This window comes from Cebus imitator, unplaced genomic scaffold, assembly GCF_001604975.1.
Source record: "Cebus imitator isolate Cc_AM_T3 unplaced genomic scaffold, Cebus_imitator-1.0 Scaffold21, whole genome shotgun sequence".
NCBI classification, from domain to species: domain Eukaryota; kingdom Metazoa; phylum Chordata; class Mammalia; order Primates; family Cebidae; genus Cebus; species Cebus imitator.
In genome coordinates this window covers 3,133,000-3,157,247 of record NW_016107336.1, presented here as the reverse complement: position 1 = coordinate 3,157,247, position 24,248 = coordinate 3,133,000, and the positions used below count along the sequence as shown (strand labels likewise).

General features: G+C 41.3%; 1 protein-coding gene across 1 annotated transcript; it reads right to left on the bottom strand.

The window, feature by feature from the left end:
- Nucleotides 1-1,825: 1,825 nt before the first annotated feature.
- On the bottom strand, nt 1,826-24,005 carry LOC108299363 (myosin regulatory light chain interacting protein). The gene is made up of 7 exons (XM_017521618.2): nt 23,642-24,005; nt 22,310-22,500; nt 8,076-8,261; nt 6,972-7,169; nt 6,321-6,485; nt 4,874-5,294; nt 1,826-3,533 (listed from the first exon to the last, which is right to left on the bottom strand). The coding sequence occupies exons 1-7, from the start codon at nt 23,726-23,728 to the stop codon at nt 3,444-3,446; spliced, it is 1,338 nt and encodes a 445-aa protein (XP_017377107.1). The 5' UTR covers nt 23,729-24,005; the 3' UTR covers nt 1,826-3,443.
- Nucleotides 24,006-24,248: the final 243 nt, after the last annotated feature.

Sequence of the window (24,248 nt, the reverse complement as noted above, 5' to 3'; positions counted from 1 at the left end):
TCTTCTTAAAAGGAGAAATATTGCATGTTCCTGTAGTCACAACTACTGGAGAGGTTGAGGTCTGGGAGTTTGAGGCCAGCCTGGACACCATAGCAAGACTCCTCCATCCCCTTAAAAAAATTAATTTTTTTAAAGGAGAAATAGCTTTCAAACATAGAGGTGGTATGAAGAGGGAAACGCTCTCTAGCATCTATTACTGAAATAGAAGTGCTGCTTATGGCTCCCACAGATAAAAGCATAAAGGTAAGGCTTACCCTTCGTCCCCCAGCGAGGGAGCAGAACAAAGGGTGCTGGGAGGGTTTTGTAAAGCTGCTTTAATAAGTTTCCTTTTCTAGTATAATTGCTCATTTGTGTAAGTTACACTTGGATTTGGAAGAGCCTATATAATATCTAAAGACCAGGAAAGTCGTGACGAAACATCTGTGGGGACTTGGGCTTGAACAAGTAACCCAAGTGCCGTTTCAGAAGGTGCTGCCTGGGTCTAGGGGTGTCGTACCTCACGACACAGCAGCTTTGCCTGGTTCTCTGTCTCCCCCCTGACTCTTGCACACACATGGACTCCTGGCCCACATGAGCAGCAGGCTCCATTGTTGTGTGTAATTATTTATAAAGCTGGCCCATTTCCATTATGAATAATCATGATAGTGGGGGTGAAGGAGAAAGGGTAATGCCACATTTGAAACTGCTAAAAGGCTATGATTCATTTTCGGTCTCTTTGTTAAGAAGCCTATCTGAGATAATTTGCAGCAAAGTTTTACCCTGGAGCAAGTTTCCTCAGTCATGTTAAATTCATGGGGAAAATTCTCCTAGGATTTAGAACTGAAAAATAGCTTTAATAACGGAAACGCTGATGTAAAGAGCAGGGAAAGGCAGCATGTTCTAACCATTTAGGGAAAAAATGGGTAAGATGTTACTAATAAGCTGTGCCATATTTTTATCCTACCGTTTTCTTCATCTGAAGGAATGTGGAGACGAGCTTTTAAATTCTGAATGATTACCTGACAGCTCCAGTCTCTAGGGCACATTACTAGCAATGGTTTCATTTTGCTATTACCTTTACTAAAAACTCAGAGGACACATGCTCGGCAGAGCCTGGGCGAGGCAGTAAGATCTATGGACAAGAGACATGAATGCGGTGAACAGAACTGAGGAACCCAGCACTTCTGGATTCCCTTTCATGACCTTTGTGGACACTGACCTCATCAGGAGGGCTGGGAGTAGGGGTTACCAGGCCTCTAGCACCTTACTGGATAAGACCCCAGCCTAACTTCCCAGTCCCATCTCCTGTTATTCCATCCCAACCCATCCAACCACATACCCTGTATTGCAGTTACGCCAAACTGCCCACAGGTCCCCAAATATGCTACGTTTTTGAACTGGCTCTTTCCACCCACCTGTCATACCACCAGCTGGGTTTATTAATTGTTAACTTCCAACTTTGCCACTCCCTTCCTTCTCCAGTAGCTTCAAGTACTTTTCATCATTTTTTCTTTTCATCTGTTTATGTATGTGACCCCACATCCCCTATATTCCAATCCTACCACCCCAAAACATAGATAAGAGATTAGGTGAAGTGATCTCAGTGAGAACCAATACACTAAATGTTTTCAAATTTTCTTGAAAAAAAAAAAAGACTATATTTTCAAGGATTATTTCTCTAGTTTGCTACTAGAGAAATTTCTCTGAATTTGTAGAGCACTGAAATTATTTAAAAAAAAAATTCCAGGTAGGAGCAAATTAGATACCAACTGTGACGTTACCCCTTGCTTATTTCTTTGAAATGAAATAAAATTAGCTTAATGAATTAAATGACAATACACACACCCATGTTTGCTTTAAAGTCTTTATTATCCTGAATACAAAAGACAGAGTCCTCTAGGATATAACAGAGTTCTTTACGTGGAAACGTTTTTTTACAAGTGAAAAAATAAATACCTCTTGGAATAAAGGCTTATATGCTAATATGTGCCATAAAAAAGTAGAGTTTTAATATTTGACAAAATGTCTGTGCAAAGAAACAAATGCATAAACACATTACTGCTACATTAAGGCAATATGAAAAGTATACTCAGAAGTCTCAGTAAAGTGACAGTGTAGGTTTCTAGCTTTACCTTAGCTAGTATTGCACCCGATAAGGTCATCTAGGTCTCCCGACATCCCAGAAAACCTGCTAGCTGACCAGCTTCCAAAATGCCCAAGTGGGAGTGGAAAACATGTTTAAGAACACAGAAGCAAAAAGAACCAAGGCCCCTCCAAAACATACGGAGGGGACAGCCCAAAGTTAATACTTAAGCAGTTACTTTAACACAACAAAACCCAAGAAACACAGAAAAGGACACAATACCTAAATACTTCCGGTAAGGCTATAAAAGGCTTGACAGTTCCAGTGAAGCGACACCAATGGGTGAAGCTGGGATGGAGGGCCTGAGAGAAGTGATGAGTTAACCACCCTCAGTTGTACTCCATGAGGCTCCGTCTCTCACTCAGCAAGCTCTGCTTTCTCTTCCCAAGGAGACTGCTCTCCGTTTTCAGTCTGAAATCAAATATTCTACCAGCTCAGAAGGCCCGGGGAGTACTTGGCTACTCCACGGTAATCTTATAACCAAATTGGTAGCATTTTATAATCGAAAGTCTTGGGGGGGGTTGTGATGGGGGAGTGAAAAGGAATAGGGAGCCACCATATTGAGTGAGCTGCTTTTTACTAGCCAGACTGGTTTAAATATGACAACACTGTCAACTTTTTAAAAGTCACAGAATTGATTTTTTTTTTCTTTTTGAGATGGAGTCTGGCCCTTTCTCCCAGGCTGGAGTGCAATGGCGAGATCTCGGCTCACTGCAACCTCTGCCTCCCGGGTTCAAGCGATTCTCCTGCCTCAGCCTCCGAGAACTGATTTTTAAATCTTTTTGCTTTTCAATAATTCTTGATCAAGTTATAAGACAGAATGACATTAAAATGACAACGATTTAAGAAAAATTTTCCTATTAAAAATGTTTGGAGCTCCACGACCATACAAAAAGAACCAAATTCTTAAATCTAATTCTTACAAAATCTGCTGCCGGTAGGAAACTTACCTCGGGATACATTAAGGAGACTTACAACATCATTTCCTAAAAGGTACCCAACTTTTTTTGGCTATGTTGCCACTTCACTGACATCAAAGACTTTACCTATTCCTTTACTTGATCATAAAAAAATCAACATCCAAGGAACGTGTCCGCGTCCCAGTGCTCCTCCTGGTCCCCACCACTGGAGTTGCTGATTCTACACATGGATATGTTTTTGCAGTGAGGAGTAGCTGTATTATTTTTCTTCCTTTTTTTTTTTTAAACATCGTGTGGCAGATGGGTGCTGGAGTAATTACTTTCGCCACAATCTATCATTTTTATAATTTATAATAGTGCAGTTGATGGAAACATGGCAAGTCCAATAAAAGCACAACAGATTAGATTACAGTCAGATTGAGGAGACTGGTGTGGGTTGGCAGATAGACGTGCTGGACGTGCTCCACACGCGACCTGCAGACGGGACATGACTGGAAAAGAAAAGCCAACAGTCTGTTAGCATGAACGCCTTAGCGGGGGGGCCTGTGTCTCTGCGCACACCCGGGTCTCTAGTGCATTTTGTGTTCTAAATAAATTGTGATCACGGTGATTTCTGGCTTTCAATTGGTAGAGATCTTTGCTGTCTCACAAGTTTGAAAGTTTATACTTTACAAGGGCTTAAAAATAAATATTATGAAATTGTATAAACTGAAGGAAATCAATCACACTTTTAGTCGAACCCTAAATAAGTCACAATGAGTAAAGCAATTACCGAAGACATCTTTCTGTGCAGAATGTGGTCTCTATGTGAGTAGATTATAACCCTTCAGGCAGCAATGCAGGAGACCCTGCTTGAAATTGTGTGTCCTTAGCTCAGCTAATTGACTCAGGCCAACATTTCTGGGCTGGCGGGCCAGGGAGGGGGCTCTGCTCCTAGCCATAGGTGGCAGCTCCACATTCCTGGCTGGCTTCTCAGCAAGTCTGGGTTCATCATCAGCCCTCAGGAGAGACTCAGGGATGAGAGTCGGAATAGGTGGGCAGAAAAAGACAAGCCCATGACTGCCTCTGGGGAGAGGACACGGGCAGCGTTTGGTTTTACTAGCTCTGAAATTAACAGCTTCTGAAAGACTAAGTATTACTTAGGACCAGTTGTACATAAAACCATAGTGACATTTAGCAAACACTTCTGAGAAATAAAAATAAACTGAAAAAACTAGTGTAAGAGGAAATAAAAAATTCCTCTTCATGCAAGAAAGGAAGAAAACTCAATGTGAGTTCCGCTTTTTCTTTGTTGTTAAAATTAGTTTGACTTGCTATTAAATAACCGTCAACTCATATGCCCTTGAGGCATATGCAGCCATAAAAGGAAATTAATCAGCAATACCAGAGTCAACAACCCATCTATGGATAATTGAGAAGTATTCTTTCCCAAATGTCTTAAGTAATAAAGACCATCCTCCTAAGTGTGAGAAAATGGGAGGTAACTTGAAACGGAGGAAGCAGGCATGGAACAGGTGTCAGGAGGCCTGGATTCTAGTCCTCGGGTTTGCTGCTAACTAGATATGTTACCCAGGAATCTGAGCCTCATTTCCAGAACTTGAAAAAAAAGATGTAATTTGGAGTAATTATGTTGTTGAAAATAGGACGCTAATCTAAAATGTTTCTAAAGGGCAATATCTTTTAAGTCACCAAATACAAAGACCCTTTCCGGGTGAAGATGGGCATTCCCTGTCTGTGCATTAGCGAGCCAGTACCTGGCACCTACTCCCCATTAAGAGGAGGGACAGGTGAGGCTGCTGGCAAAAGCAAAGTGGGCAGCTGACTTCCGTACCTGCAGCTGGGCAGCGCAGCTCTCACAGCACACAGTGTGGCCGCAGGGACAGAAGGTGGAGTTGATCTCCTCCTCGCAGCATACCATGCACAGCATGGCTTCCCTCAGTTTGCGCAGCTTCTCCTGCAGCGCCCGGGTCTGCTGGCAGCTGAGGCCCTCACAGCTGCTGCAGTTCATGCTGCTTTCTGAGGACTTGAGAGGTGAGTTTGAAGGGCTCTGGTTGCTCCTAGAAACGAGGTCCACAACACCAGCATTGTACAGAGCCCTCCTGGCATGGTCATACACCTCCTTTGATGTTCTTTTAATATCAAAGACATACTTCTTGCCAAGGTTAATGTTTTCATTCAGAAACAGAGATGCCAAGTGGCCCTTCAAGTCACGACTATACTGCATCATGACGGCGCTGGTCACCGTGTCACACCTGCAAGGCAAGATTGAACATCTACTTTAACACTGAAGAGCCCGGCAGCCCTCTAATCCGCTGTTGTCAATAAGAACAGAAATGTCAGCAGATATTCCATATTCTTGTCTGCATGTGTGAAAGTAAGTCCTTCCAGTTTTACATATGGTAAATATCTCAGTGACTACACCTCTGTTTCTCTAATAGCTCCTAACATCATGGCTTTGGTAAAGTGGCCGTAAATACAGAGGGCAGTGGGCACGTAGCTCCTCTGTCGGACAGAAGCTACAGAGTCAAGTTGCTTATGGAAGAAAAAGGATATCTGCTTTGAAGTCTTGGCTTTTACGTTAGAAATGTCTCCAAATTTTCCATTCTGTTCCACAATTTGCGCATCTGTTTTAACATAAAAAGGTTTCAAGTTGCCTACAACTTAAATGTCTTAGCTTTAATTGTCCGAATACCTGAGTCCAATCACAACTTGGCTTTAAAGTACCCTCTGAAATGAGGGAATCAATTGTTAAAAAATCCTTTCATACGCAGTGAGAGCTCAGGAGAGCAGCGCTGCCAGAATGAAAAGGTGACCTGTGCTGTTCTTCTCCTGGGCAGCAGAGCAGGCCCAGCCACTCAGGGTTACCTTTAGGGTGGTCAAACTTGGCTTTGAACCTGAGTTCTAGACCAAGTAAATATTTATCTTCCCAGTTCCCTCATCTTCATTAGGGTAATAATACTTAACCTCTTAGGGTTGTCGTATTGATCAAATATGCATAGAAAACTCCTAACACAGTTTGTTTCTGGATCAATGGCATAAGAAAATATGATAGGAGGTAAGCAGAGAATGTCTTTGTGTGGCTCACACACATGCACTTTCTGTGGGTAAAACAAGACTACATTAATAAGGACCCCTCTGCTACTACAGAAACAAAATGTTCAGAATGTCTTAAATTCTGTACTAGACTCATTGACACAATGATTCAAGGAACCGTGGAAGCCTGGCTGTCACCTAAAAACCTTAGAGCTGCGATGCTGAGGTGACCACAGGATACGTGCCTGTAGAACGCGTGCGTCTCTGTGATCGCTCGGTAGAGTCCGCTGGCTGCCCTGGTGCTGATCATTTTAAACAAGAGCACGATGCTGTTCCCAGACTCCTTGGTGACCGTCAAGTATACATTCTTTCCTGACTGGGTGGCCATCTGCACCACAGGATAAGCTATCCTAAGAGACGGGAAGAGAAAAGAAAGCAGATCTAGAAGAAGTGACTCTTCACCATGCGTGTGCCGTTGTGGGATCCCCGTTTGCTCATGACCCAGCAGAAAAATCAAGGCAGCTCCTCTAGGGCTATCCCATCACCATGATGCTGCCTGGTCATAAAGGTGCAGTGGAAAGCAGTTGGCCATATGTGGAGGGAAGTGTGGGAACAAGTGTTGCGTGTGCCCACATGCACGTCTAGAGGTGAAAACAAGTTTTTTACAGCAGTGAATGCGTTATTATTTGGAAAATGTTAACTCTGCCACATTGTACACCTTGAATTAACATTTAAAATGGTTATTCAGGCCTGAATAAAATTAATGTACATACCAAAATGAAACCTGTCATTCCTAAAAGCTGACTGTTGAGTAAATCCCTTCCTACTTTCTATTACGTTGAGAGCTACAGAAGTATATACATGCCTAGGTCAAAACCAAGTAAGTCTTGGCTTACCTATTAATTGGGCTAAAGTCATCTTTACAAATTGAGATTCCTTCAGGTCCAACCCCAATGAGCAGTTTCTGCCCTTCGCTATCCCGCACAGAATGCCATTCTACGCCATAGTTTTCCATTGCTGACACAATCTGCAAAACTTGGTACTCAGCCGACGCCTGGCTGGTCCCCTCCAACTCCTTATGTTTTGCAACAATGCTGGAGGACACCAAAAGGACAGAGAGTTAATTATACAGATATTAACTTTAGACGTAAACCTATGTAGTCTTCACCAGTGAAATACACTAACACTGATAAATCACAACAACTTAAAACTTATGCATGACTCATCTTTCATTTATTTAGCAAACGCTGTAAAGAACGTCTAAGACACTGAGATCTCAACTATTAAATATTTGGTAAAAACGCTTTGGGGATGCTGGATGGGTGATGAATTGGAAAAATTATGGAAAGTCTCTAAAAATATACATAAGCCAAATGTATATGTTGAAAAGTCTCATGCATTTGTCCACATATACTTTGTAAGTATAAAGTTGAGCTCTGAAGCCCCTGTGGCCAGGGAAGGAGGATGACCAACAAACTGCAGAAGTCCACCTGGCATGGAGGCAACCCTCAGTCGAGGTTTCAGATGAGGCTGAGTTCTACCCGCAGCTTGGCTACAGTCTCAAGAGCCAGAGGACCCAGCTAAGACATGGCCAGATTCCTGACCTACAAAACTGTGAGACAATTTTTGTTGTTTTATGCCACTACGTTTTGGGGTGTTATGCAGGAATAGAGAACTAAAATGCCTGTGTTAGATCTCCTGGTTTAATTCTTGCTGGGATGAAGAAAACACCAATACACATAATAGACTTTATTTTAGGAGATTTGTACTTAAAGGCACAGGTTTAAAAAATTCTCATTATATAGCATTTCATGTTGTGTTTATATATTTTTCAAATAAAAGGCTAACAAATTTTTTCAAAATTATCGGTGAAATTGGACAATGGCCTAGTCTTAACCTCACAAATTAAGTGTATGTTTCACAGATTTATCTTCTTCTGGAAATGCTTATGCATTTGATAGCTCTGTGGATATAAGCAGTAGCCCTGATGGCAGCCTCACCTGTTCAAGGTGGCACAGGAGAGCTCCTTGGCACACAGTTCCTCGTAGTTATACTTGGCAGTGTTCTGGTTGTAGTCTCCAAACTTGGTCTGGGCCAGGAGAGCACTGAGCTCCACTGCCTGCTCTGGGGAGCACAGGAGGTGGCCTGCCAAGAGGGCCTCCTTGATGTGCAAGAAAAAGATATGCCTGCAAAGCAAGGTGAGAGTGAGCTTATGCTAGGGGATAACCTGACATCAAACTCAACCTACTTAGCAATTTCACAGTCACTTTTAAGGAGAGTAATTTTAAAAGTCACACTGAAAATGCTTAATAAAGAACTCTTTTAAAAAATCATCAGTATTAAGACAAAATCAAAGTAAAAGAATTAAGTTTCTCTGAAATAAAAGTTGTGACCCACACAAAATAAACTTACTTAAGACAAGTTTGTAACATTAAGGCTATAAAACACAAAATAATTAAATAATTATACATAAGCTTCTGCATTATAATTTTTTTTTTGAGACAGGGTCTCACTTTGTCACCCAGGCTGGAGCTCAGCTCACTGCAAACTCTGCCTCCCAGATTCAAGAGATTCTCCTGCCTCAGCCTCCTGAGTAGCTGGGATTACAGGCACATGCCACCACGCCCGGCTAATCTTTGTATTTTTAGTAGAGACGGGGTCTCACTGTGTTGGTCAGGGTGGTCTCCAACTCCTGACCTCGTGATCCACTCACCCCGGCCTCCCAGAGTGCTGAGATTACAGGAGTGAGCCACAATGCCTGGCCTTACAATGTTTTAAAAGAAATTATTTTAATCAGAAAAATTGTATCTTCACATGGATTCTGATAGAATCTTAAGGAACTCTCTATATAAAGACAAAATTCTCATCTTTATTTAAATGATATCCCAATCTCTAGCCTCAGTGTCAGCTTTTCTCTTAAGAATCACATGAAAAATGTCCAATCTCCTATAGGCTTTACCACCTGGATGTTCTTCAGTACCTCAGTTTTGGCTCATTTGAAACCAAACTCCATATATTCTTCCCCAAGCCCTTTTTCTCCCAATGGAGACTATAGACTGACTTTTGACTCTGTCCTATTTCACTTGACTTTCTTGTCTCTGAAAACTATTTAAATCCAGTTCTATCCTCCCATTTGTACCTTCTCAACACTACTTGAAGCAAGAATGTACACTATTCTCTGAGCTGCTCTCCTCCTCCAGACTCCATGCCAGCAGTCCACCTTCCATGCTGCTTGCTTCTAGCATAAACTTGTCATTTCTCTGCTCAAAATCCTTCAAGGGATCTATATGGCTTGCCAAGGGAGCACATTGTTAGCATGGATCAGAGGAGTCTCTACCATCTGCCTCCAGCTTTCCAGCCACATCTCCTGTCATTCCCTGCAGCTGCTATGCACCAGGAGAGGGAACGATTCCTCTCTCTGGAAAATCCAGGAAGCAGGTTCATGCCCCAGTGTCTCTGGTCTTGCTGCTCCCTCTGTCCTGATGGCCATTCTTTCTGTCCGCTTGCTTGGATACCCTTTGGTCTATATCACATACAAATCCTCTATTCCTCTACTACAGTATTTGACATAACATGCATATTATATATGACTTATTAAGTGCCCCAAACATCAGAGAGCTCCAAAAATGTACATAAAACTGCATACAGTCTGTGATTAGTGTACATTCCAATCTTAGTTGCAACCTGTTTGAGCCTGTTCTAGTTGTATACAATACTATATTCTGCATTTACTGAAAGGTATGTTACACTTAAAAACTGTAAAATTCAGACAGTCACACTGCCCAAAACTCTGAAGAGCATCCGAACCTGTGCACAGATTGGCCTCAGTTTTAACATGTGTGTCTGGTGAATGTGAAGTTTTAACCTTCCTTTGATGACTTGTGATAACCTCTCAAACATGCTTAATTGCCACAATATTCCTCCCATTAACAAATGAGTTATAACTTTAGCCAGGTGCGACGTCCTCAACACTGCTTCTGTTTAATAATATATCTGTGTCTGACATTCCAGGTAGAGGAACATGAACAAGGTAAGAATCGGCTAAGGAGGAGACAGTGAGGCTATAAATCTAAGGAGGTGCTATACTGAGTCTAAAATGTCCAGCTGACGAGAGTCATTAATCTTATTTTTCACTAAGAAGTGTTTAAATTCAATGTTTTGTGCATTCTATAATGATAAAGAAATATTTAAAACGATGAAGCTCTGCCAAATACTGCAGTTTTTTCTTTTTTCAAAGCCCCTGTAAAGAAACCACAGTACGGATGTGTAATAGCCTGAAAGAAGATAAACATGGTTTTTATTAACCCAAATGTCTGCTAATCTTTAAAGTACTTCTGACATACTGCTAACCTGAGAAGGGAGCCCCCACTGGGGCAAAGAAATCACCATGAAAATAATTTGCTGTAGAATAGCTACCTGAGGACTGTGATCTAGCCTTCTCGGCAAGCCACCGTGTTACCGCACTGCTGCAGGCCTCAAAAGGCTTCTTAGATGACCATTTGATAAACTTCATCTCGGTGAAGGTAGCCATCTCTGTATTCAACCGGGGTGAGGACGTACTGTTAGGAAACTAAAATCTGCATCTCTGCTTACATTAAAGAAGAAATTATGTTCTGAAAGACTTTAAGAATATTGCCACAATAAAGTGAGTGTTCTTAGTTTAATTACTGCTTATGTAAAAGTGGCTTTTAACTTATTTTCCAAGTCTAAAGTTAGAGACTAGCTCCTGCTTTATTAAAGAGTAAGTATAGCCTACAAAAGAAGAGTTTTGAATCAATTCCATATCTTTTTCCACCCTACCCATGCCTATACTTCTGGAGAGACAGTGGCCAAAATCAAAGGCAAAGAAGCAGTAACAAAATGTAAGCAGGTGGCAGACAGCCTGAGCGTACCACTGATCCTTCTCAGCATATGGGCCAGAATTTAAGAAAAGCAAGGGGATTGATTGACCTTTTCGACATACTCCACATTCTAGCCTGGACTGCAGAGGATGCCTGGTAAGCATGAATAATCCTTCTCTTTACTGTCAACATCAGTTTTCTGATAGGCCCTTCCTGCACTGTGCAGTTTCATGGCTATAAAGCAATCTTTTCATTTCAAGTCAATAAATATTTGTCTTGCATTGCCTCTGTGCCCAGCCCTAAGCTGGGGTTATAGGGTAAACATGTCTGAGAGATCCTTTTTAGATGGACATACAGCCTTTTAGAACAAAGGAACATATCCAATCAAAGTAACTCCAGCCACAATGTAGCTGACAAGTTTATGCTCTTCAGGAGAACAGTACAATGCAGCACTGGTAGCAAAGGTCAGCACTCTAATAGGTTCTTTCCAAGACAGAGGACAGTAGAGCTCTGAGACACGTTTCCAACAAGAGCTTCAATGATGGCTCAATATTTGTGTGTGGTTTTGAATCAAGTATTTTCTCCTCTAACCACCTGGATTATAACTATCTGGCTCCTGGGTTTTGCCTCTCCTTTTTTTTGTAAAGTAGGTGAAAGGTTACCAATAATATCAAAAGAAGCAGATGCAGTCAGAGAAGTCACGCCTGCCGTGAATTCTTTTGCACTAAAGATCAATTCATTATAGGCTACATCCTAGAATCACGAACTGAAAGAAAGTCTTTGGAAAAACACAATTTTCTTTGTTATAAGCAAATGTCCATGAATATGTTCTATGGGCATAAATAAGCTCAAACTGCACCTTTTAAACATTCTTTGGGTTACACCTTCTAATTCGTGATTCTTCTTTGTTACCCAGCTACTAAGAAAACTGATATTTTCAATACATGGACCACATTTTGGGGCCCAAGATGTAACATTCTGGCTAACTCATGTCCTAGCATTATGGGCACAAATGAATTCCCGCTTACTCAGCATTATGGAAGATTTTTTAAAAAAATAAAGTAAATATAAGGATATGCCAAATTTTAATTTTTAAAATGAATCATATATTCTTAGTATATTTTTTTCTTTCAAAGTACTTCAAATTTTTTCTCTTTTAAAAATTAATTCCTTCTTATAGTGTTAAGGAATGAAGTTAGATCACTTATCTTTTAAGAGTTGTAATCAGAGAACTTTCCTCTCAGCACCGGCTTGTCTCATAAAGCAACCATCTGGGAATCAAAGCAGAACTTTCTGCAAACCAATTGGAAGTTGTTGATCTGCCCATCACAGAGGGTTCCTCTCAGTTACTGCCCTCCAGTGACCTCACCAGTTATACCATTTTGAAGAGCTTTTAATGACAAATGTAAAATAAGTATATCGAGATCCATTACTAAACTCAAAATTTAAGAACCAACCTCATCTTTAAAACAGCTAAGTAGCTATTTTTTCAAAGTCTCAGTAACTGATAATTGAACTGTATTTCTCCTGGAAAGTCGTGACTGACTCTGGCCATAGTAAGTAATGGCTGGCTCCGCTCTCACATTGTCAGACCCCACTGTGATCATCAGTAAGCCCGCTTCAGTCCAAGGAGTCACTTAACCACAGTTTATTTTAAATCAAACTTTGACTGCAAAGTTATATTTAAAAACTATCAAATCAAAACAGGATTGCTATGAGAGTTTTCTGTTTTGTATCTTTAATTCCAGTAAAACAAAAATCAGTTCAAGATGGATCATGGGGCTAAATGTAAAAGCTTCCAGGTTTCAAAGCGTTCTCAGGACACAGCAATAACCACAAAAGAAGAAAATGGATAAATGAGGCTTCACCAAAATTAAAAACTTCTACTCATAAGAGGCATCAGAAAAACAGGTAAGCCACCAGCGGGAATATATTTACAAAACATATATCTGACAAAGGACTGGTATCTAGGGTGTATAAAGAATTTGTACAACTCAAAAATAAAGGCAAATAACAAAAATGAGTAAATGACTTGAATAGCTACTTTGAAAAAGATACATGTAAGGCCAATAAACACATGAACAGGTGTTTAACATTATTAACTGTCAGAGAAATGCAAATTAAAACCACAACATTTGACCACTACACACCCACCAGAAAGTTGACAGGGATGTGGAGGAACTAGCTTCTTACATTCTTGCTGGGAGTATGGACTAGCACAATTGCCAAAAAGCTTTGGGAAAAGGTCTGGCAGTTAATTATAAAATGAAATAATTGCTTACTCTATGACCCAGCTATTCCATTCTTAGATATTTATTTATTCAAGAGAAATGAAAACATGTTTCTACCAAAAACAAGGTAGCTTTATGGCAGCTTTATTCATAATAGCTGGAAAACAGGTGTTCATTAATAGGAGAATGGCCGAACAAACACTGGAGTCATTCAATGGACTACTATCCAGCAATATAAAAGAACCAACCACTGGCACATACGACAATATGGATGGATCTCAGACATCTGTGATGAACAAAAGAAGCCAGACATCAAAGAGTGCATACTACAAGATTCCATACAGGTAAAGTTGAACAGGCATAGCTAATCTCTGGTGGAAGAACACAGGACAGAGGTATGGCGTGCGGTGGGCAGGGGTGGGGGAGAAGGGGAGGGGTTGACTGCAGAAGGGCTTGAGGGAACTTTCTGGAGTGATGATCCTGTTCTAAATTTTGATAGTGCTTTTATTTAAACAAGCACAGCCATTTGTCAAAAATGATTAAATGGTATAATTAGGATTTATGTAAATTTTACATCAAAAGAAAAAACTGTAAACATCGAGTTTTAGTTAATGTTATGCATGCTGAAGTATTTAGAGGGGAAACATACTTATATACAACTTATTTTGAAATGCATCTAAAAACTAAGACTGATGGGTGGGTAGAGGACGGATAAATGAATGAATATGTAATAAAGCAAGTAAACTATTAATAGAATTTAGTATCTATAGTATATATTTAGTATATATACTATAGAGCATATAGTATACACTAGTAGAATATATAGTGTGTGTGTATATAGTATGTATATATAGTGCGTATGTGTATATATATATTATATATATATTATATATAATATATATAACATAATATATATATAATATATAATATATATAATTATATATATATTATATTATATATAATATATTATAATAATATATAATATATATTATATATATAATATAATATATATTTTATATATATATATATATATGTTCCCTGTAAAAATCTCCAATTTTCCTGTCTGTTTGAAAATCTTCATAAGAAGTTAAGGAAGTAATACTAGTAAAAATCCCTTAGGGTCAAGGATTCAAATAACTAGCCATATCTAACATGAACCACCACATTTATCTCCTTCATGGATGGCTTGCACTGAGAAACTTGTCACAGCCAAATAATGACCAAGTTAGGCCTCTATGTAGGCTTAAGGAGATCCTTTTCAAAGCCCAAAGTACAAAATGCGAATCACTGATGAAAGTGCTCCTAGTGCTCTAAAGCAGTTAAAAGACGTGGAGGGCGGCAGCTGCTCAAAAGCGATCACGACCCACACCAGAAGAACACTACTAATTGAAAGCAGAAAATCTGCACTTCTAAAAAATGTGCTTATTCACTCACAGTAGATACCCATCCTAGGCAAACACCAATCTAGGCAGTCCCAAAATCTAAAAGTGTTAACTACAATCTCTTTCTCTACAATCTAGATTAGCCAGGAGTGCTTTTTGACACATTTATTCCAGGAGGCAGGGAATTTTCAGACCTCATCATCTTTTTTTTTTTTTTTTTNAAAAAAAAAAAAAAAAGATTCTGAAATTTATCAGTGTTGGGCAGATTCAATGTGAATGGCCATTCTCATCTTAAGCAAGGTTTTCACAATGGAAGAATGGACTTTAACTGCTTCATTGTGCACAGGCTGAGATTATTACAACATATTCAAATTTTTTATTATCTATTTTAAGTTTGAAAGTTTTAACTTAATGCCTTGGTGAACAAAATCAGGGAGACACTTTCCCATTTATCTCACACGAACTGGAAACTTTGGATTAAAGGCATTGAGTTCCTTGAATAAGAAAATTGGATCTAAAAACTTACATACTGTAATTCATTTTCCCTCTGCCTTTTTCTTCCCTACAAAATTGCCCAGCTAATTTTTGTATATACATGTATATATTTGGAGACAAAATCTCACTCTGTTGCCCAGTCTGGAGTGCAGTGGAGCAATCTTGGCTCACTGCAGCCTCCGCCTCCTCGGTTCAAGCAATTCTCTTGCCTCAGCCTCCCAGGTAGCTGGGACTACAGGTGTGTGCCACCACGCCCAGCTAATTTTTTATATTTTTAGTAGAGATGGGGTTTCATCACGTTGGTAAGGCTGGTCTCGAATTCCTGACCTCGTGATTCGCCCGCCTCAGACTCCCAAAGTGCTGGGATTACAGGCGCGAGCCACCACGCCTGGCCTCTGCAATCTTCTTTCCTCAAGCAGGAAAACAAGTGTCAAAAGAAGAGGTGTTGAACTCCAGGGTCTTTAGGGGCAGGCCAGAAACAAGAATTGCATTAAAAGGCTGGGTGTGAGACAACAGGGAGTGGCGAGTGCTCTGGCAGATGGCAGGGGCGGGGGTTGGGGAGGTTGGGGGGTGGTTCTTGTCCTACTGTCTAAAAAGGCAGCTACCATCAGCTCTAGAGGATGACTGCCCTGTGGGAAGATGAGCCCAGTGTTCTGAGTTTGAAAGAACTCAGAAAGCCATAGTTTTCTATGAAATGTTAAGCTTTGAAATTAAACTTATTATTTTGAGATATTAGTAGATTCACATGCAGTTTAAAAAAAACAATACAGAGAGGCCAAGTACAGTGGCTGACACCTATAAGCCCAGCACTTTGGGAGGCCAAGGTGGGAGGATAGCTTCAGACTTGGAGTTGGAGATTAGCCTGGGCAACATAGGGAGATCTCATCTCTACCAAAGAAAAAGATTAGCTGGGTGTGGTGGTGCATGCCTGTAGCCCTCACTGCTCAAGGGGCTGAGGTGGGAGGATTGCTTGAGCCTGGGAGACTGAGGCTGAAGTGAGCTATGTTTGCACTACTATACTCCAGCCTGGGCAACAGAGCAAGACCCTGTCTCAAAAATAAATTTTAAAAAAAGAAAGAATACAGAGAGTTCCCATGTACCCATTACTTAGTTTCCCTTAAGGGTAATTTCTTGCCAAACTATAAGGCAATATCACAACCTGGATACTGACATTGATACAGTCAAGATAACAGAGCATGCCCATCACCAGGGGATTCCCCTTGTTGCCCTTCTATAGCCACGCCCACCTCTCTGTCTTCTCTTCCCTAACCCCTGACAACCACTATGCCTATTCTGTATTGTTTCCTATTTCTATAATGTTGTCATTTCAAGAACCTTATATAAATGAAGTCATACAGTCTGTGGCCTTTAAGGATTGGCTTTTTTTTTTCCCCTCTTAGCATAAATCTCTTGAGATTTATCCAAGTACTGTGTGTTTCAACAGGTCATTCCTTTTCATTGCTGAGTGGTATTCCAGGAGTAGATGTACTGTACATTTTGTTGAACCATTCACCCATTGACACTCTTCTAGATTGTTTCCGGTTTTTGTCTATTGCAGGTAAAGCTGCCTTGAACACGTGTGTGCAGATGTTTTTTGAGAACACACGTTTTCATTTCCCTAAGATAAATGCCCAGGAGTGCAGTTGCTGGGTTGTATGACAGTTGCATGTTGAGTTTTATATGGAACTGACAAACTTTTCTAGAGTTGCTATAGCACTTTTCATTCCCACTAGCAACGTATGAGGGATCTGGTGTTTTTGTACCTTGGATGTCATTTAGTGGTGTCACTTTTTAGTGTTGCTATTCCAGTGATAGGTGTGTTGTGATATCTCCGTGTGGTTTTAATTTACATTTTGATGATGGATAAAGCTATTGAACACCTTTCATGTGTTTATCTACCATCTACATATTCTCTTTGGTTAAAAATAGGTGTATGTCTTTTGCCCATTTTCTAACTGGATTATTATCGTTATTTTTTAGAAGAGTTTTCAGAGTTCTTTTTATAGTCTAGACTAATCCTTTGTCAGTTCGTGGTTTGCAGGTATTTTCTTCAATTCTGTAACATGTCTTTTCATCCTTTTAATAGGATCTTTTACAGAGCAAAAGTATATATATATATATATATATATATATATATATATATACATATATATTTTTTTTTTTTTTTTTCCAGACAATCTAGCTCTGTTGCCAGGTGCCAGGTTGGAGCGCAGTGGCGCGATCTTGGCTCACTGCAACCTCTGCCTCCCGAGTTCAAGCAATTCTCCTTTTTCACCCTCCCGAGCAGCTGGGACTATAGGTGCGCCCCACCACACCCGGCTAATTTTTGTATTTTAGTAGAGTAAAATATTTTCACCATGTTGGCCAGGATGGTCTCGATCTGTTGACCTCGTGATCCGCCTTCCTCGGCCTCCCAAAGTGCTGGGATTACAGGCATTAGCCACTGTGCCAGGCCCTCATCACCTTTTTAACTGCCTTCACATCCTGAGTTACTTGCTAGGTCCTGAGGCTGATACAGAAGAGGGCTGGGAGCAGGTCATACTGGGACACCATTCAGAGGAAATACACCCAGTGTCCCTGCAGCTGCTCAACACTGGTCTCCCTGAGTCTGACCCTAGGTGCCTTCTAAATGCTCACATTTAATTTTAAATGACATTTTAAAAACCTTCTTTGAATATTTCATACAAATACATAAATACCAGAAATTCCAAAAGGGCATGAAGGTACCCAGACAGGCATTCCTTGGCTGAAATAAATACATGTAATAACACAAACATCCTATAGCCTTAGCAAAATAAAAATTTAAATCAGAAATTCAAAATTCAGTTAGTACTTTCTTTGGAAATAACTACATTCCTGCTTTTAACTTTTTTACTTTACAAGGCCTATTTTGTGTTTGGGCATGCAAATACACACACACACACACACACACTTATATACACACACATATATATTATATACACACATATACATATACACAATACATACATACATATATAATTATATATATATTTCTACTCTCAGGCATATGGTTGATAGGATGAACATAAATGACACTTTTATAATAGATCACTACTACTGCAACAGCACCAGACAGAACTTAGCTACTCTGCATCACACAAAGGTAAATTATGTAAGAAATCTTTACTAACACTGACAGTTTTGAAAGACTTTGGACATGATCTACAGGTATTGCTAGCACCAGTGTGACCGAGTACTGAATTGGTTTGGAATTACCATTTGCCTATGGTTTGCATGTGGCATTTGCTCTGTGATTTTTCAATGATGCTATCTTTCCTAGATTTCCACATGTCTAAAAGAGATTTTTGTTGGAAGACAGGGAAATAGCTTGTTAATATGCACTTTGGACTATAAATGGGTTGCAGTTAAAGTGATGCTGTAACTTGAAAACTACCTGACCTTCATAGAAGACTCAGATAAGCAGTAGTTTCTTTTAGGGAAGAACTAGTAGCTACAATAAACACACGATCTGGGATGGGGTAGAGAGGGTGAAAGAAAGGAAGCAAAAGAATGTGAAGAAGCTCTAAGTTAAGTTCAAACAGAAAATAATCACTTCAAAACATTGTTTTAGTGGTGAGGTTTCTTTTAGATACTCTCAGCTTTTCAGTTTGTAGAAGCAAAGTGAAAAATACCTCAATATCTATTAAGAAAACTTATATTAGTAGTATCAGTCAACCCCATTTTTGTTTACTTCCAAGTTGTTAATTCTATGATTCAATAATATGCAACAGACACTTATCAGACTCTGGGGATACAATGTTGATCAGCTCCCTGTTTAATAGAGTTTAGGTTATTAGAGTGACTGATAATTAATTGTCACATAAGTATAAGTAGTATTATAAGCTCATTCAATGCTATAAAGGAAAGATGCATGATTTCTTGGGAGAGTTTAGTCTCTTGGACAGAGCTCTTGGACTGGGGTTGTTTCCTGGGAAAGAGAATCCATGTGTTGGTGAGCCTTACCTAGGCAAAGCATCTCCTAGCAAAGACTACAGAACTCTGCTAAATCATGGCTATGTCAGGAAAAATACAGATTTTATTGGCAGTGGTTTGTATAACTACCATTGTGAAGATGAAGCATATATTTCTCTAATCTCTGCTTTGGGAAATGATGACAAAATCCAGTTGGAATTGCAGTTAACTCAAAGCCTTTGAAAGGCAAGAATTTCCAAGATGATTATTATTTCCGATCTGCTTCCAGAATACATTAATTTGTTTCACTATTCATTTTAATCCATAGCATGGCAAACATCTGCTGAAAATACCTGCCGTCTCCATCTCTGAAATATGCCAGCTGAAAAGTAAAAGACTCTCCTTTTCCATTTGAGGTTCATATTCAGGAGCAAAGCATAATCTGGATAGAAAAACCAAATCTAAAACTAGGCCACATCAGAGTTCTACCTACTGATCTAAGCAGACACAACGTGTTTTTTCTGTTTTCAGAGACATATATTTAGGAAAACATTAAGGAAAATAATATAAAGAGGACACAAAAGCAATGAAAAAAGTTACTGCTAGGAGAAATTTAGAAAACATCTCTTCAGGGGCTTTCAAGTAGGAGGCAGAGCAGGGCCCGTGGCAGTGCGAAGGGCTGGTAGTTGGTGGCAGAGCTGGAACTACAATACGGGGCATCTGCCTGGTTCCCTGGAGCTGTCCTATGACACACAGGTCTTCCTGCCTATCATCATTCTCTCAAGGGTCCCGCAGTCTGATATGAACTCATATGTTAACTGCCCTCCCCAACTTGGCTACCTTAATTATCCCCAGAGGACAACTCTGCCAGGATATTTCAGCACTGCTTAATAAACTGTCTAGACGCTTTCTGTATACTGCATGCACCCTCATGATTCAGAAAAGAGTAAAAAAAAATCACCTCTCATAACTGGATAGTCAAAGCTAAATTTACTCACTACATAGACAGATCTATTGTATATTCATGGCACTTTATATAAGTATTTTACAACAAATAATTAAACATCAAAGAAGCTTATGAACCAGCTTTATTTACTAGCATTTATAAACATAAGCATTTTTATTCTATAGTTTCATGCATGTAAGAACAATGCTAATTGTAAATGAGACCCAGTATAGCTTCTGATGTCCTAAGAGGTACAAATGCTAATTACAAATCACTTTATCTAGTTATGAAAACTTAAGGCAGTTATGTATTTCAGCCAACCCCACAAAACCAAGTAAAATTCACCAATATATTAAAAGTAGTTAAAAGTGAAGGCCACACTGACTTTTCAATACAACTTCAAAAAGGAATTAAAATTACCTAGTTGAACTAGGTACGTACATTCTTTGAGTACTATTATGAATCTCGAGAGTCCAAGTCAATTGAGTCAATAAAGGAGAAACTAAGACAGGAAATTTGATTCGAGTTCTAATTCATAAAATGTCTCTATTTCTTGCATGAATAAAATTGATTTGATAATAGCTACTAACCCAATTACAGGAAAGCACAGGTAGACGTCATCTACTAGTAAATCATAAAGTCTGAATACACTGGGCACTGTGGCTCACACCTATAATCCCAGCACTTTGGGAGGCTGAGGTGGGTAGTCACAAGGTCAAGAGTTTGAGACCAGCCTGGCCAATATGGTGAAACCCTATCTCTACTTACAAAAATTAGTCAGGCGTGGTGGTGGGCACCTGAAATCCCCGCTTACTCAGGGGGCTGAGGCAGGAGAATTGCTTGAACCTGGGAGGCAGAGGTTGCAGTGAGCAGAGACTGTGCCACTACATTCCAGTCTGGGTGACAGAGCAAGACTCTGTCTCAAAAAAAAAAAAAAAGTCTGAATATATTCATAAACTAAATGTATTATGCTATTTTCATTGCAGCCATTGTTTAAATGCAGTTATTTGGTACTCCAAGCTTCTGAAGATTTAAAAAATAAGTCTGTGCCATCAAAACTGGGGTGCATCTAGAGGCCTTGAAATAATTACAAAATCATAATAGGACTACACAATGAAAATTCCAACATGTTGGGTTATATCTTTTCTTGTACTTGACTGCAAGTTATGACAGTAAAGCGAAAAGCTTTCACAAATCAGCTTTAAATAATAATTTTAAAAGACCTATTCTGATTAATACAGACAGCTAAAACATCCTTAAGCAGGCAATCACTTGAATATTTTGCAAGATATTTTCAGGGGCACCAAGAATTCCATGAATCTGTCTCAACCTTTAAACCTCGATTACAAGGCAAAGTGGAGATTTCAAATTCAAATGAATAGTATTTCAAAATGAGTTTCTATCAGTTATTTGGTAAAACAAACAAGCAAATGTCATATAAAAAACTCTTAAAGAATAATGCTCATTCATCATTGCCTAAACTTTTTAGAATCACATTTTTCACATGCATGGCAAATTTCTAAGCCAAAGAATTATGAAAAACATTAAAACTTAGATCCAAAGTCAGCTATGTCTTTAAAGTAGGTGTTTTCCTTTTTAATTTTTTGCTATACCACTATAAGATCGAAGTCTCTTGCCTTTCAGCAATAAATATTAAGTATCAGTTTCCTAGTTTGGTTCATTCTTGAGAAAAGTATTAAAGTCAGTCCAGGGGAGAACATATTTTGTTTGAAAAATGAGACCACATGCTTCAGCTGTCTACCACTGCCAGTGGTGTTTTACAATGTAGAGAGAGAAATTCAGTCTAAACTCACCAATCGTGTGTGATATGTCTGTGGGATGGAATTCAGTTACAGCAGCCTTAGAAGAGTTCATGAAATTACATTTTCAAGAAACTTAAAAAATTCTGCCTGAAGTCAGACAGAGCTCTCTGCTGCACACTGTAATCTGACACTAGGCTGAAGAAACTGACCAAGTTTAAGTAACCCAAGAGGAACTGTTTCCTGCTTTCTGTTAGAACAGTCTACAATGACCTATAGTAACACAGCTGAGGCAGAGGTTACTATCGGGCACTAGATGCTGCTATCAGGAAATCAGTCTGGTGGATGGTTTTTCTTTTCTTTTTTTCTCGGGTAGCACTTATCTTAAGCGTTTGTAAGAATTCAACCCTGCTCACGCATCAAGTTTATAAAGACAAGAAAAACTAAAAGAAAGACTGGAAAATCCACTCAGGCCAAGTAGGTAGCTCCCTCTTCACCTCAACAAAAGGACTGCGGTGGAAAATGTGTTAAGATGGAACTCTGTATCAAAACAAACTTGCCTGTGAGTATCTCTGGGAAGATGCAGCGGCCCTTCTAAAGGGAACCAAAGGTCTATTTGACACTGGTTTATTTTAGCTCACTTTACCTAGTCTGCTCCTGTAAGATGAGATGAGGCTCCACGAAGAACTTGACTCTCAGTTTAAGCCGGTAAGGGGCTAGCCCATCCATCTGCTGGGAGATCCGGTTTCTCAGGTTTAGCCATAAACTTTCACCTTTGCTACCCGTAAACTGCAGTCCAAAATAATCAACTTCTATGATTCCCAATCGCCTGCACACCTAAAACAAAAAGGAATGCAGCCTGGATGAGCAAATGGTACATGTCAAAGCAAATCAACGGCTCCCTGAGACTGAGATTGCTGGCACTTTTCACAAAGTTCGACGGTGTTATAATTCCTGATCTAAACTGGTAAAAACAATGTTCTACGGCTCCAATGATATCAAACCACGAGCTGTAATACGGAGACTCGTAATTCCCTTTAACATCCAGGGCATGACCAATTGCAATAGAGAAAAAAAGGAGTCCTCAAAAGTAGCCTTCCAAAAGGATGAGGAGGGGAAACTACAGGGTATTTTCCTTCTTGTTCCAATCACCGGAATTCCCTCCAGCAGCATACTCTGCACAGCTGATTTCTGGCGACTTATTATCTAGGCAATTTTAACCATCTGGACTCCAAAAATCAAACACATTGAAGGAACATGCCACAAGTGTCAGCTAAGCTTCACAAGCGGTTTCCCAGACATCTCAGAGCTAGAGGCGTCGAAGGCACAGAGTTTCCCTGGGATCACATTTGCCGACTGCCATACCACCTATGCACCATTTGGCACCGATCTCCCTCACTCTTAAGGAAACAACACATGCTTAAAAACAACTGAGCAGTAGATGACCCAAAGCTAGTCCTCCAGTGTCCCTCGCAAACCCGGAGATGTAGGTGAATGGTGCATTTGAGAAGCAGCCTGACAAGCAGCGTGAGACAAGGGCCGGGCTTGTCTGCCAAGGACCCCTGGGGTCGGGGACTGCTTCGAGCCACTCCATCCCATCCTGGCACGCGGATGGTACTGCCAGGCGCCGCGGGGACCCGACAGGCGGCATCACGCACATACCTGCGGCAGGTGTGCGGGGCCGCCTTCTTCCGGGAAAGTGCGGGTTTGGGGGGATGATGGGGTATAGGGGGTGGATCCCCGCTGGCACCCGCTGCGCACGTCCTCCGCGCACCCCAGGCGCGCCAGGAGGAGACTGCGCGCCCCATGTCCATGGAGAGGAGGGGACGCGCTTCCCCCGGCCGCCGCCGCCGCCGCCGCCGCCGCCGCAGTGCCTCCCGGCCCCTGGTAGGCGGCGCGCCCATGTGCCCGGCGTCGCTGTGAGGCCCCTCGGCCTCGCGGGACCCGCCAGAAACCCCCTCCTGCCCCTCGCCCTCACCTGGTTGAGGCAGTCCTCGCCGTTGGCTTTCGCCTCCACCTCCACCTCCATCAGCACCGCGTCCGGCCGCGTCACATAGCACAGCATGGCTAGGGCTGCCGCTGCCGCCACAGCCGCCTCCTCTTTGGTGTACGCGGGGCTACCGCCTTGTCACGGCTGGGACCCAGCCCCGGGCTCGGAGAGGGCTGGCTTTCGAAGGCTGCAGCTCTGCGGGCCCCTGTCCTGCGCCCCGCGGCTGCCGCTGGCGTCCCCGCTACCCCCTCGCCCGCCGCCCGCCGGCTCCCCCTGTCCTCCGCGGTGGCGCCGCACTCCAGCAGCCCAACTGCCAGCGCCGCGACTGGGACTCCGCTGAAATAGCGGCCCCGCCCCCCTCAGCTCCGGCCCCCGCCAATCACGGCCTCCCCGCCCCTCCTCCGCTGCCCGGTCAGCCAATAGCGGCGCCTCTAGGCCGCGGCCCCCGCCTCCCAGCGCCGGCTGAGTTCCCCTGGCCGCCCCGGGAGGTGGCAGCTTGCGGGCGCCGAGTGCTGCGTAAAGGAGGGAGGCCCGGAACACACCCGCCGCCTCTGCCCGCTGGGCGACGCTGCTCGGAGCGAGCGATCGCCTGGGG

Coding starts and splice junctions, on each gene's coding strand:
- LOC108299363 (XM_017521618.2), bottom strand. CDS start 23,728: ATGCTGTGCTATGTGACGCGGCCGGACGCGGTGCTGATGGAGGTGGAG. Junction 6,486..6,971: donor GACTTTAGCCCAATTAATAG/GTAAGCCAAGAC, acceptor CCCGTCTCTTAG/GATAGCTTATCCTGTGGTGC. Junction 5,295..6,320: donor GAGACGCACGCGTTCTACAG/GCACGTATCCTG, acceptor CTTGCCTTGCAG/GTGTGACACGGTGACCAGCG.